The sequence below is a fragment of the Ipomoea nil genome, unplaced genomic scaffold (assembly GCF_001879475.1).
Source record: "Ipomoea nil cultivar Tokyo-kokei standard unplaced genomic scaffold, Asagao_1.1 scaffold1043, whole genome shotgun sequence".
NCBI classification, from domain to species: Eukaryota; Viridiplantae; Streptophyta; class Magnoliopsida; order Solanales; family Convolvulaceae; genus Ipomoea; species Ipomoea nil.
The window spans coordinates 2,512,085-2,523,771 of record NW_017617471.1 but is presented as its reverse complement, the minus strand read 5'-3'; the positions used below and the strand labels follow the sequence as shown (position 1 = coordinate 2,523,771).

The 11,687-nt window shown below is 31.1% G+C and overlaps 1 protein-coding gene across 1 annotated transcript; it reads left to right on the top strand.

The window, feature by feature from the left end:
- The first annotated feature begins 1,631 nt into the window (after positions 1-1,631).
- Positions 1,632-3,313, top strand: LOC109181125. Its single transcript, XM_019330880.1, has 3 exons — positions 1,632-1,839; positions 2,125-2,273; positions 2,681-3,313. Exons 1-3 carry the CDS (start codon positions 1,632-1,634, stop codon positions 3,311-3,313), a joined length of 990 nt encoding a protein of 329 aa, XP_019186425.1.
- The last annotated feature ends 8,374 nt before the right edge of the window (positions 3,314-11,687 follow it).

Sequence of the window (11,687 nt, the reverse complement as noted above, 5' to 3'; positions counted from 1 at the left end):
AAAGGATCAAAAGACGATTTTGCCCCTCAGATTATATACTAAATGTTTGATTAAATTTTTCCGGCCAAATTTGACCGTCAATTCAGCCGGAGTGTCCAAAATTGACAAAAATTACATAGTCAAGGTACTAAATTGACACTTTTGAAAGTCAGGTGTTGAAATTAACAATGCCCCTATAGTCATGTGACCAAAATTGAAATTTTCTCTACCGAATTAATTGAATCAAAGTTTTTTTTGGTTAATTGATATGTTAACCGAAATTTTTAAACTAAAGTTTTAAATATTTAAAATAATACCTAAATAATAAATTAAATTAAAATACTACCTATAATAATAAATTCATAAATAAAAAAAAAATACAAACACAATATCATAACAACACCACAAACATAAAATACAAATTATAAAGTCCAAACATCCATATATATTTAAAATTTTGGGTAACCGTTCGGTTAATTCGGTTAACCAATAGTTTCGAACCGAATTAACCGTTAACCGAAATTTTAAAAATTATTTAATCATTAACCGAACTGAAGTTTTTCAGTTAAAGAACGGTTAACCGAAATTCTTCGGTTCGGTCGGTAACCGAACTTTCAGCAAAGTTTGCACACCCCTACAAAAATCTATATCACAACAAAAGTTTTTCTTTGATCTCTTATTTCCTTTTTCTACAAATTTTTTTCTTTGATCTCTTATTTCTTTTTTCTTGGCAAATTATTGTGTGGATCATGTTCAACACAATGTTGTGTGGATCATAACAAAAATTACATTTTTAATATACTAAAAGTACATTATTCGTGTACTGAATGTACATTATATACAAAATAATGTACTTTAATTTCAATACTTAAATAATGTACTTTCTCAGAATACAATGTACATTTTAATATATTAAAAATACATTATTTATATACTGAATTTACATTATTTGATATACATTTTAATATATTAAAATACATTATTTATATACTGAATTTACATTATTTGATATACATTTTAATATATTAAAATACATTATTTATATACTAAATTTACATTATTTAATTTGATAATATGATCCACACAATAATAATTGCTTTTTCTTCTACCTCATCAAAATGTGTGAAAAATTCCAAACAAAATCCTCCATTGTCGTGATTGCTTTAAAAAATAATAAGTATTTTTGTGAGTTTTTTTCAAGAAAAAAGCAACACTAGTGCAAGTTATGCACACTAGCAAGTAGCAAGTATTTCAGAGTGATTGCCCGAATTTTTTTCTTTTTGTCCTTTTCTTTCACTATCTGTTTTTAAGTAGGATTGGAATAACAGTAAGCCTATGTAGTTAGGGACTGAGATTAATATAGTGTTTTAACCCGACTAAAATTTGGATTACTATTATTACTATCTGTATATATGGTGATGGACTGATGGTGCGTGGTTTACGGCATCACTCAGCGAAATCTAAAAGAAATCATTCTTAATTTTGCAATACATTTATAGATTGGACTGTGCTCAACGAGTTTAAGCATCGGATCATACTGTAACTTTTCCAGGGGTTTCATTACAAGATTTCTCTCTTAATTAATCTATTTTCTGTAATCCTATATCGATATAGTGACTAATTCCTGAGTTGAATTGTAGGTCAGAAATTCTATGGAAAAGGAGAAGGCAAGCATGGAGGTAACGGATTTGAAGGCGTTTAGCGATCAATACTTCAAATCACTCCCGCCGGGAATCCGGTTCCGGCCAACGGACGGAGAACTGGTGGAGTACTTGAAGAAGAAGGTTTTGAAGGAGGCGATGCCTCTCCACCGGATTAAAACCTGCAATATTTACCTATACCATCCCAATGATATTTGCAGTAAGTCAATGTCTAGTAATTCTTATGCATGTATACATGAATATGTAAAATTGTAAAGTTAAAACCTAGAGTGTAGTTAAGTGGCAAGGACCTATCCATCAGGGTTTAATCCTTAACTTTAGGGTATAAATTAATCTTAAATGTTCAGACCAATTGTTCCACCTGCCTACAATTCAGTAAGAGGATTAATCACTGAATGTCGGACGGTGGAAACCCTAGTACACCAAAAAAAACTTTAAAATTAAATGACTAATCAATGGAATAATTTTGATGTATATGATATAGGGCCGGATGATGTGGCGAGGGAGAAGGAAAGGTATTTCTTCACCACGAGGATTAAGAAGTATCCGAACGGAGCAAGGCCGGACCGGAAAGCCGGCGATGGGTATTGGAAAGCCACCGGTAGGGATATGCCTATCTCATGCAATGGCCAGGTGGTCGGGTCCAAGAAGACATTGGTTTATTATGAAGGAAGGCATAAAGATACATTATCTCTCCGTAAAACAAACTGGATCATGCATGAATATACAATCAATCCGAATATCACCCCAGCCAAGGGTGCCAACAACAATAATAATAATATTGTAAGTTAAATCTATTCTCTTTATTAGCTTGTTTCAATAATCATATGCTTTTTTAGAAATCCCAGTCAAATTGGTCTATCATTTAGGATTACTGACCAATTCTGACCTGATTTGATTCTGTCAGTTATGAGTAATCTAGACTTATTGACCTGATTTGAGTCTGTCAGTTATGAATAATTTAGACTTATTAACCTGATTTGATCTGTGAGCTATGAGTAATCTAGATTAAAATTTATGGATGATGATCATATTTGCAGCTAGATGAGTGCGTTTTAGCCAAGATCTATGAAAAGACCACCGGTTCCAAGAAAACTGCTGGCCCTTCTTCTCCATCTCAAGATGATAGCCAACAGATTATTCTGGACGGTTCAGAGCAGCTACCACCTGAAGAACAAGATAATCCGATCTTGGAGCCAGAAAACACCCCCACGGCTGAGCAAGTAGCGGCGCCGCCGCCGCCGCAATATCCATATCACCAAAACCCCATGCCGGAAGCCACCGCCGCCGCACACCACGGTTATAATACCTACATGATGATCCCGGAACCAGAACCACTGCCACTGCCACCACCCGAAGCTCAAGATTACCCGATCTTGGAACCAATACAATCCCACATGGCACCGCAAGTTGCGGAGCTGCCGCCATTTCCACATCAAGAAAACCCCATGGACGAAGCTGCCGCCGCCGCCGCATTCTACAGCTGGGATGCCGGGAGCTATGGATTTGAAAGCCTGCAGACAGTTGACAATTGTTATGGTATTAACAGTGGAGCTTTTGGTGGTTTTGAAGAGGACAATAATGACTTCTGGGGTTCTCAAAACGGCGGCCTGGAAGATGTGGTAGCCATGTATGCAAGGCACAAACAAAACGAAAACGAGAAAAAAGAATGATGTCTAAATTTCCAGGGCTGCCGGGATAGATGCACTGTAATCTGATCTGTCCAAACAGATGTGGTATTTATTTAGTTTAGTTTAGTTAGTTAGTTAGTTTAGTTTAGTTTAGTTAGTTAGTTAGTTAAATTCGACGATGACACATTTATATTTTATACATTATATGTTCGATAGTTCTCAAACAAATAAACGAGTATCTTAACATGCATGTTATGTGTGTATGTATATGCTATTTTTGAGTAAATTCTGCAGGCGATCATTATTCGAGGGTGTCCACGGATTAATTAAGCCTCATCTTATAACTTTAACCAATAAAGAATCACAATGAGATAAATAAGCCTAAGGACTACACATGCTTGATCATCAACCTTGTATTATTCTTTCATCATGAGGTGACCTGAAAATGTTTTCAAAGTATATAGTAAAATAATTTTAAATAAATTTTAGACAATTGATCATTTAAAATGCAAGAAAATAAGTATTTTAGTGCAAAAATAATTAGGAAAAACAAACAGTTAAACAATAAGTATGTATGTCTTGTAGGATTTTATTGAGCGGGGAATATTTTAAAAGGTTTTATTGGTGTGGAACATTCAAGACCATTATAAACACTATTAAAATATTTTGTAAAATCAAATCTATTACACTGTATTAAGTGAATCTTGTCCATTTACTAATGAGATGGAAAATTATATATAGACATGTTACATATGTGTAGTTTAAGGATAAATTATATTAATTTAGAAACTATAAAAATGTTATATAAGTTATAATAATTTTTATTAGTTAATAAAATTATTCTTTTAATAGCTTATAAAAGTTATATTTAAGAAATTATTTTATTATTATAAAAATAAATTGAAATATGAATTTTAAAGATTTTGAAAAATGTACATCTTATTAAACTTTTTTTTTACAACAGTACTACCTGTATCTTGGCTAATATAAGAGTACACAACACATTGTTTTTGTTTATATATACTTGTTTCCTAGTGTTGACTTGGAAGTCTCTCCAATATTTACTTGTTTTCCCACCTGACATCTATTTATTTTTGGTGTAGTGGGTATATAAAAACCAATTTACAAAATATAATATACAAGCAAAACAATCCATTTAGTTAATTATTAAAAATTAGAAATATAAAATAATATTAAGTATACTATATTATATATTAAAAGAAAATATACGAATATATCCTATCAGTATATCCTATCAAATTTACTTCAATATGTTTGATGAGATTTTTTGTCAGGCAGATTGAAATTGTGATTTCTAGTTGAAAGATCGATCCTTTAACCGATCTTTCCTTTCTTGGTACTGATCTAGTGATCTAGTTATAGAAATAGGGAGCATTATGTCGTGCAGGGTGCACACGGTTGCAAAAACGACGTCGTTTTGACGTATGACTTTAAAAAAAAAAAAAAAAAAAAAGAGAATTGCATAGCTACACATCCATAACTTCATAACTATAAATCCAGAATTGCATAACTGCACATCCATAACTTCATAACTATACATCTAGAATTGCATAACCACACATCCATAACTTCATAACTATAAATCCAGAATTGCATAATTGCACATCCATAACTTCATAACTATACATCCAGAATTGCATAACTACACATCCGTAACTTCATAACTATAAATCCAGAATTGCATAACGTACTACACATCCGTAACTTCATAACTATACATTCAGAATTGCATAACTATACATCTATAACTTCATAACTATACATTCAGAATGTGAAATTATAACATTTTGAACATATGTTTACGTAACTAACGACAATCAAAAATAATTTTTTTATTTAAGTAAAACGACGCCGTTTTTACATTCATGTGCACCATGCATGGTGCACACGGATGCACATCATAATTTGCCCAGAAATAGAGGTTCAGAGGTCCATCTATAATAGGTGGGCTATAATTGTAAAAGACAAATCCAGCCCAATCTATTTGTAATTGTGGGTCATGTTCTATGAATCTTAAGATTTATTTTAACATAATGCAAAATATAAACACAATAGTTTTGGGTTAACTAGGCCCAAAGAAGTTTTTAAACCCTAAACACCAATTACAATCATTAAATCAATCTTTGAAATGGCAATTTGTATCATGGACCAGGTCCATATAGTATTATGGATCCTGAATTAAAATGACAAGGTACAAAATCTCATAACAAAAAAAAAAAAAAAAATACAACACAAGACACATATACATATTATATATTTACTTATTTTCAAATCTAATTTATGTACATAATTTGTGTTCATAAGCACAGAATTTCACAACACAAAATGCATAAATTCATAAAATAAGACCCAAATGCATAAATTCATAAAATAAGACACCATTACTAATTTATTTCAAGTACATAATTCATATTTACAGAATTTCATAGCACAAGACATAAAAACTCATATGTACTAGCTCCACAGTGCACTGTGTAGGGTCCATGATATAAGGATTGCTTTGAAATAACCTTTTGAAAATGCTTTGCTATTTCATTTTGTTAATTCATGACATATTTACATCTTCTCTAATTCAAAAGGAACCAACTTATGAACACATATAAAAGATTGTACCACTTCTCTCATTCAAAAGAATTGAATTTAAAAGTGTTAATATATTTTTACTACAAAATTAAGGTTAGAAAAAAACAGTAAAATGAATTATGAATTAAACAAGATGCCAAAGTTGATTATTAAATTTGTTGATACATTGAAATATAATATTAAAAGGCACTCCCGAAAAAGACTATTATCAATTAAGATTATTAAAGTGTCATTTTAGGTCTTTTTTTCACTGACTGATTAAACTCTTTATGTTTGTTTTGCGATAAAATTATATTTATAAGGTCTATATATTCTCAAATAATGATTGTGCATAAATTAAATAAGAGGGCAGAGTTAAATTGAAGCTAGAGAAATTTAGGCAAATAAATAAAAATTCTCTTGTAGGGATCTAAAGACATGAGAAAAATCCAAGGTATAGAAAGGCTAAGTAGCACCTAGAGATAGAAGAGTACGTAAAGAAAGATGATGGTAGAGTAGAAAAAAAAAAACAATTTAGGAGAGAGGAGCGGCGCCGGAGGAAGGGGGTGGGGGGGACCCTAGGTGTTGTAGATGGTGAAACACTGCATGATACAAACCTCATGATGCATGTCTACTAAAGAGACACCCCAATCACAATCAGTTTAGATTCCACAGTGAAAGTAGTAGTGTCCCATTTTCTTTATCACTCTTTTCTTCTTACTTTTCTAGCTTTTCCCATATTTGGCCATTCTTTATATATATATATATATATATATATATATATATATATATATAGAGGCGAGTTCAGGTGTAGCAGTGTCTTACGGTACGACGATTTCTTACGGTGCGGCAATACTAATAGTTCAACAAATATGCACCATCAACGTTAGGAAAATACACCACAAAAAAACAGAGTAAACAGAGCCCTGCATCACCAAACACACACCATTAGGTGTGAGTAAAAACACCATACACTGTTCAGAAATACACCTTTGGGGGGTGGTGAGTTATATGGTGTATTTTTTTTAAGTCTGTTGTGTATTCTGTGATGTTTTATTACATTTCATTGTAGTGTATTTTTCTAACACTGTTGGTGCATATTGTTAACACTGTTGGTGTATTCTGGAATTCCGCCGCACCGCCGCACGGGAAGACCCAGACGCATTTGAACTTTATATATATATATATATATATATATATATATATATATATATATAAATTGGGGTGAAATTCAGTCATTGATCTAGTTAAAATCAGCAGCTCAGAATGAATAAAACTTTAAAAAAAAAATACAATGACATTATGATTATTTTGCATAAGTTCAAAGTTTAAAACGTGTAAGTTAAAGCTGTGTTTAAGTTTATAGTTTAAGGTGTGTAAGTTTATAGTTTTGGTGCTTAAGTTTAAAGCTTAAATTGCATATAATCCCCTTCTTATGTTGAAACTCATTGCGTAACAATCGATTTTTTCTTATTATACCTACAATCGAAGGTCGTCTTCTTCCCCAAGCTCTGAAATCTCAAATTCTTCAACTATAGATATGTATTTGTAATTTGTAGAAGAGAAGGGAAGAGTGGAGAGTAGTAATGCACTGGTTTATCCATTTGGAAAAGGGTGAGGGAGGGAGGGGAGTTGGGAATGACATGTTGTTTTCTCGGTATTCCAATCTCTTCGTTCTCGAGTCTACTCTGTCAATGAGATCTACAAGTGGAGAACTTTCACCAACGAGTCCGGAGATAACGACCCAATCGAGTTGGTGGCCCCAACAATCCCCTCCTTATCGACGGTGGCCACTCCATTGTTATCTCCAAGCCCAATGGAACCACCAACGACTTCTTGACCTCCTCTATCAACCGTTGGCAAAATCGTGACCCTATTCGCATATCTATCGAAATATACTAACACTGATTTCACTACAACACTTACAAGTGGGAGATCAATTTGTGCACAACAACATTCTTGAAGACATTGGAGGATTTCTTCTCCAAACCAGCCGCATAGTAGGATTTCTTCGCTGATTTCATAAGTAATTTAGAGCTGTTGTCGATTTGGGGGAAGTATTTTGGCTAAGTCTATAAAAGGTGGAAACGAGAGAAACATGTTATATTGCATACAAGTTTTATTAAGGAATTTACTTCTTTTACTCCTGGAATTAACTCTGTCAACGCACCACTAACGTCGGGGACCAGACTCGCCACTTCACTCATAATCAATGGACTAAAAATTAATACGACAATAACACATAGACTAAGTCGTCACTATAGTTATAACTCAGGGACCAAACTCGCTATTTTTTCAATTTATAATTATAAATTGTATAATTCGGCGGAGTATATTAAATTATGTATATGAATTGAAAGCAAGAGAAACATAGGTCATTTTCAGCTGAATTTTTTTTTTAAAAAAAAAATAAATCTTTTTTAGATGTCAATCAATCAATAGTCTATAGTGGGCTCCCACTCCATCACCCTTTCACATGCCAATAGGTGGGAGAGGTTAGGAGAGAGAGAGAGGTGAAGTCATGTCCTTTCTCTCTCTCTCAATCCTTTGAATAAAGTTGTAGGAATGGATTAGAAGGTGGGATTTGTTCTTTCTTTAAGTTGTTCTTTTTTAAAGTTGTTGTTAGTACCTTAAAGACAACATTTTTTTGGTTGATCTAAAAGTGTGATGTAATTAGGTCTGGTCTAAAAATGTGGGAATCTGGAAATGAAACACACTTCCAAGTGGACATAAACAAGACTGTTGTACTTATGTAACAATCAAATTAATTAATACCCTAATAATATACTAGGGATATGATATGAATTTTTTTTTAATAGATAATTTATATACAACATTCCGTATTCTTATTAATTTGAGATTATTCTTTCAAAGACTGAACCCCAACCCTGACCCGACAGCATTTGGGAAGATGTAAATCATGGTAACTCAAATTCAAATTCAGCTCGAATATTATCCTTACCACTATGAGACTAATTTAAATTTAGTCTTTGTAGAGTTTTACTTTTACCCAGAGGAATATTTTAATCCAAAACTCTTTAATATGACTTTATATATATAAATGTAACAACTTTATTACGGTGTACAAATTAACCAAATAATAAAACTATACATGATAACTACAAATAACATTATGATATATTATATGGTACAATATAATAGCATAATGATTTTAAATAAAAATGAGATTAATAGGGAGAGATGATTATTATATTCTAGCTTGAAAAACATCATGATATTATAAAATTATATAATAAGATAACAAAATAACTGCAGTGATGATCAAGCCCAGTTTGTCCTTTCAAACACATAAATTAAATATGCTGCAAGTAATAATATTAGCACGACTTCTATTTATTACTATAATTTTCATTATACCACGATATGCGTCTGTCCTTGTTAAGTGTTGACTTCTGTGAATGAACATATATGGTCAAATTAAACAATTAATTTGATAATCATAAAATTTAAAATTTAACTCTCTGTAAGAATTACTTATTAGCTTGACTTTTTTATAAATAAAAAATATTCAATTTTTCTTACATATCTCTAATGTATTAAAAAAATAAAATAAATAAAAGAGGGAGAGACAGCGAGCATGGGCAGCTGAACTCAAGAATGCTGATCTTTTAAATGACAGAAGCAGCACTACCTGATCTAATTAGTCAAAAGCTCCGGCGTTCAACATTAATAAAGCTGAGCACACAATATATTATATTATTAACTTATAATCATATATAAAATCTCCATATTCTATGTATTTAATTAGTAGTACTTATAATAATAGCAATTAAAAATAAAAAAATATAAAAAAGAAGAAAGAAAGGTTGATGAAATGATTAAATCTTTTGATTATGATAAAGTGATGTAATGATAGCAATGCACAAAACGCACATTATATTGTGTTGAAGTATAGCGCTCATCCTCGCAAAAATCTCGCCTTAATCCATGTTACATGCAACACATTTTTAATATAAAGGTGTTGAATACGTTAAAGTGGGTGGGTTTGGCGTATAAAGTATTTTTGAATTGGTAGAATAAGGGTGAATGATTATTGATAATTTTTAAAAATAACTGTTTATAGTTCTAAAAATGATAGTTAAAAAGGTAGAATATGATTCAATAATTTTTGTATAAAAATATTACGAGTTTAATTTTTACTAACATTATGATCTTTTAGTCGAGCTGTATGTGTGATTTTTCGGGTTACTGATTTACTTAGTGTTGTGGGTTCCTCTAAACACCTAGAAATTGAGGTGGTAAAAAATTCTTAATTTTTAATCAATAAACACTTTTAACTGCTATAAAATTCCTTATCAGTATTATTGATCACCCGTTAAAGTGATTGATAATACGGACTACTTTTGCCAGTAATTGAAAAATTTTCAACGCTAATTTTCTATTCATTAGCCGTCAGCATTTTTAACCATCGATGAGTAATTGACAAATTTTGTTTTGTTCATATTAATTATTTATCTATGAATTAATCGAATAAATATCACTAGATGCTATAAAGTCTAAATACAGCAAATTAAACCCAATACAAATAGCTTTGTGCTTTTTTATTTTAAAAAGGTAAGAAATGAGGTGATGATTACATTAAAAGTTATGATGAAACAATAGATAAAAGAAGATTTAAAAGTAGGTGCAGACAGGGAATAATCTGAAATTATGCCTCTTTCTTTTGATTTTATATATATATATATATATATATATATATATATATATATATATATATATATATATATATATATATATGTTTATTTATTTATTTATATTGATTGTGGAGTTAGAATATCCTCATACACTTTTGTTTGCCATTCATTTCATCATTAGAAACAGAAGTAAAGGGCATATTTTGATGTTGTCTTTGCCTTTATAACCAAAAGGCAAGATGATTTTGGAAGAGGAGGGAATGTGATCATAATTACTTTATGTATTTATCTTTTCTTTTACGTTTGCACTACTAATAATACTAAGAGCAACAATAATGTTAGTATAACTCAATTTGGAATATTTTGCCAGTTTTTTTTCATACCACGATGAGAGGGGTGGGGGAGGGAGAGTTAGAAAATTATATTGAAAAGTTGAGTAGTCGTTACGCTCAGCTCGCTGGGTACACGATATGCTTCCTTAATAATTTTTTTTCCCTAACAAAAAACTCAATGTTAACATAATAACTCTATCTTTAATTCCTCTCTCATCTCTCCTCAAACTCTAAAGATGAAAAAAAAAAAAAAACCTAAAAAAAACTCTTAAAAAAAAAAAAAGAAGCTAAATGGATGCGTGCTCTAATAATCTTAGCTTCTTCAATTCTTCTTTTTTCTTTCTTTAATATATATCCCTTTTAGTACATTCATCAAAGAGTTTTTTGAAAGTTACTGGCTCTATTACATTGTAGTATCTGTTCATATACTTTCTCAACTTACTGAAACACAAAGAACAAATAACGCCTCCACTGAGTTAATTGTCTTCATATTGTTGTAATGCATATTTCATATTGCGTGCAAAGGAAAAGGTTGAGTGGTATGAGAAGATAATAGTGAAGTTTAAGTACACATCTCTGTTTGACTAGTCAAAAAATAAAAATAATCACTTTATAAATAAACTGTTAGTCGTCACATCAAACATGATTAAAGTTGATGTAAAATTATATTTAAAAAAAAATTATTTTTTCTAATATATACACAAATAACATGAATACTAGCACGTATCACTATATCAGTGACTATCTATCAACTAAACTAGTTACGTACATGACACGTACAAATACTTACTAGCTAGCATGATGAATACTTATTAGAAATGAAGAAATTAAAGTTTAAATGCATGG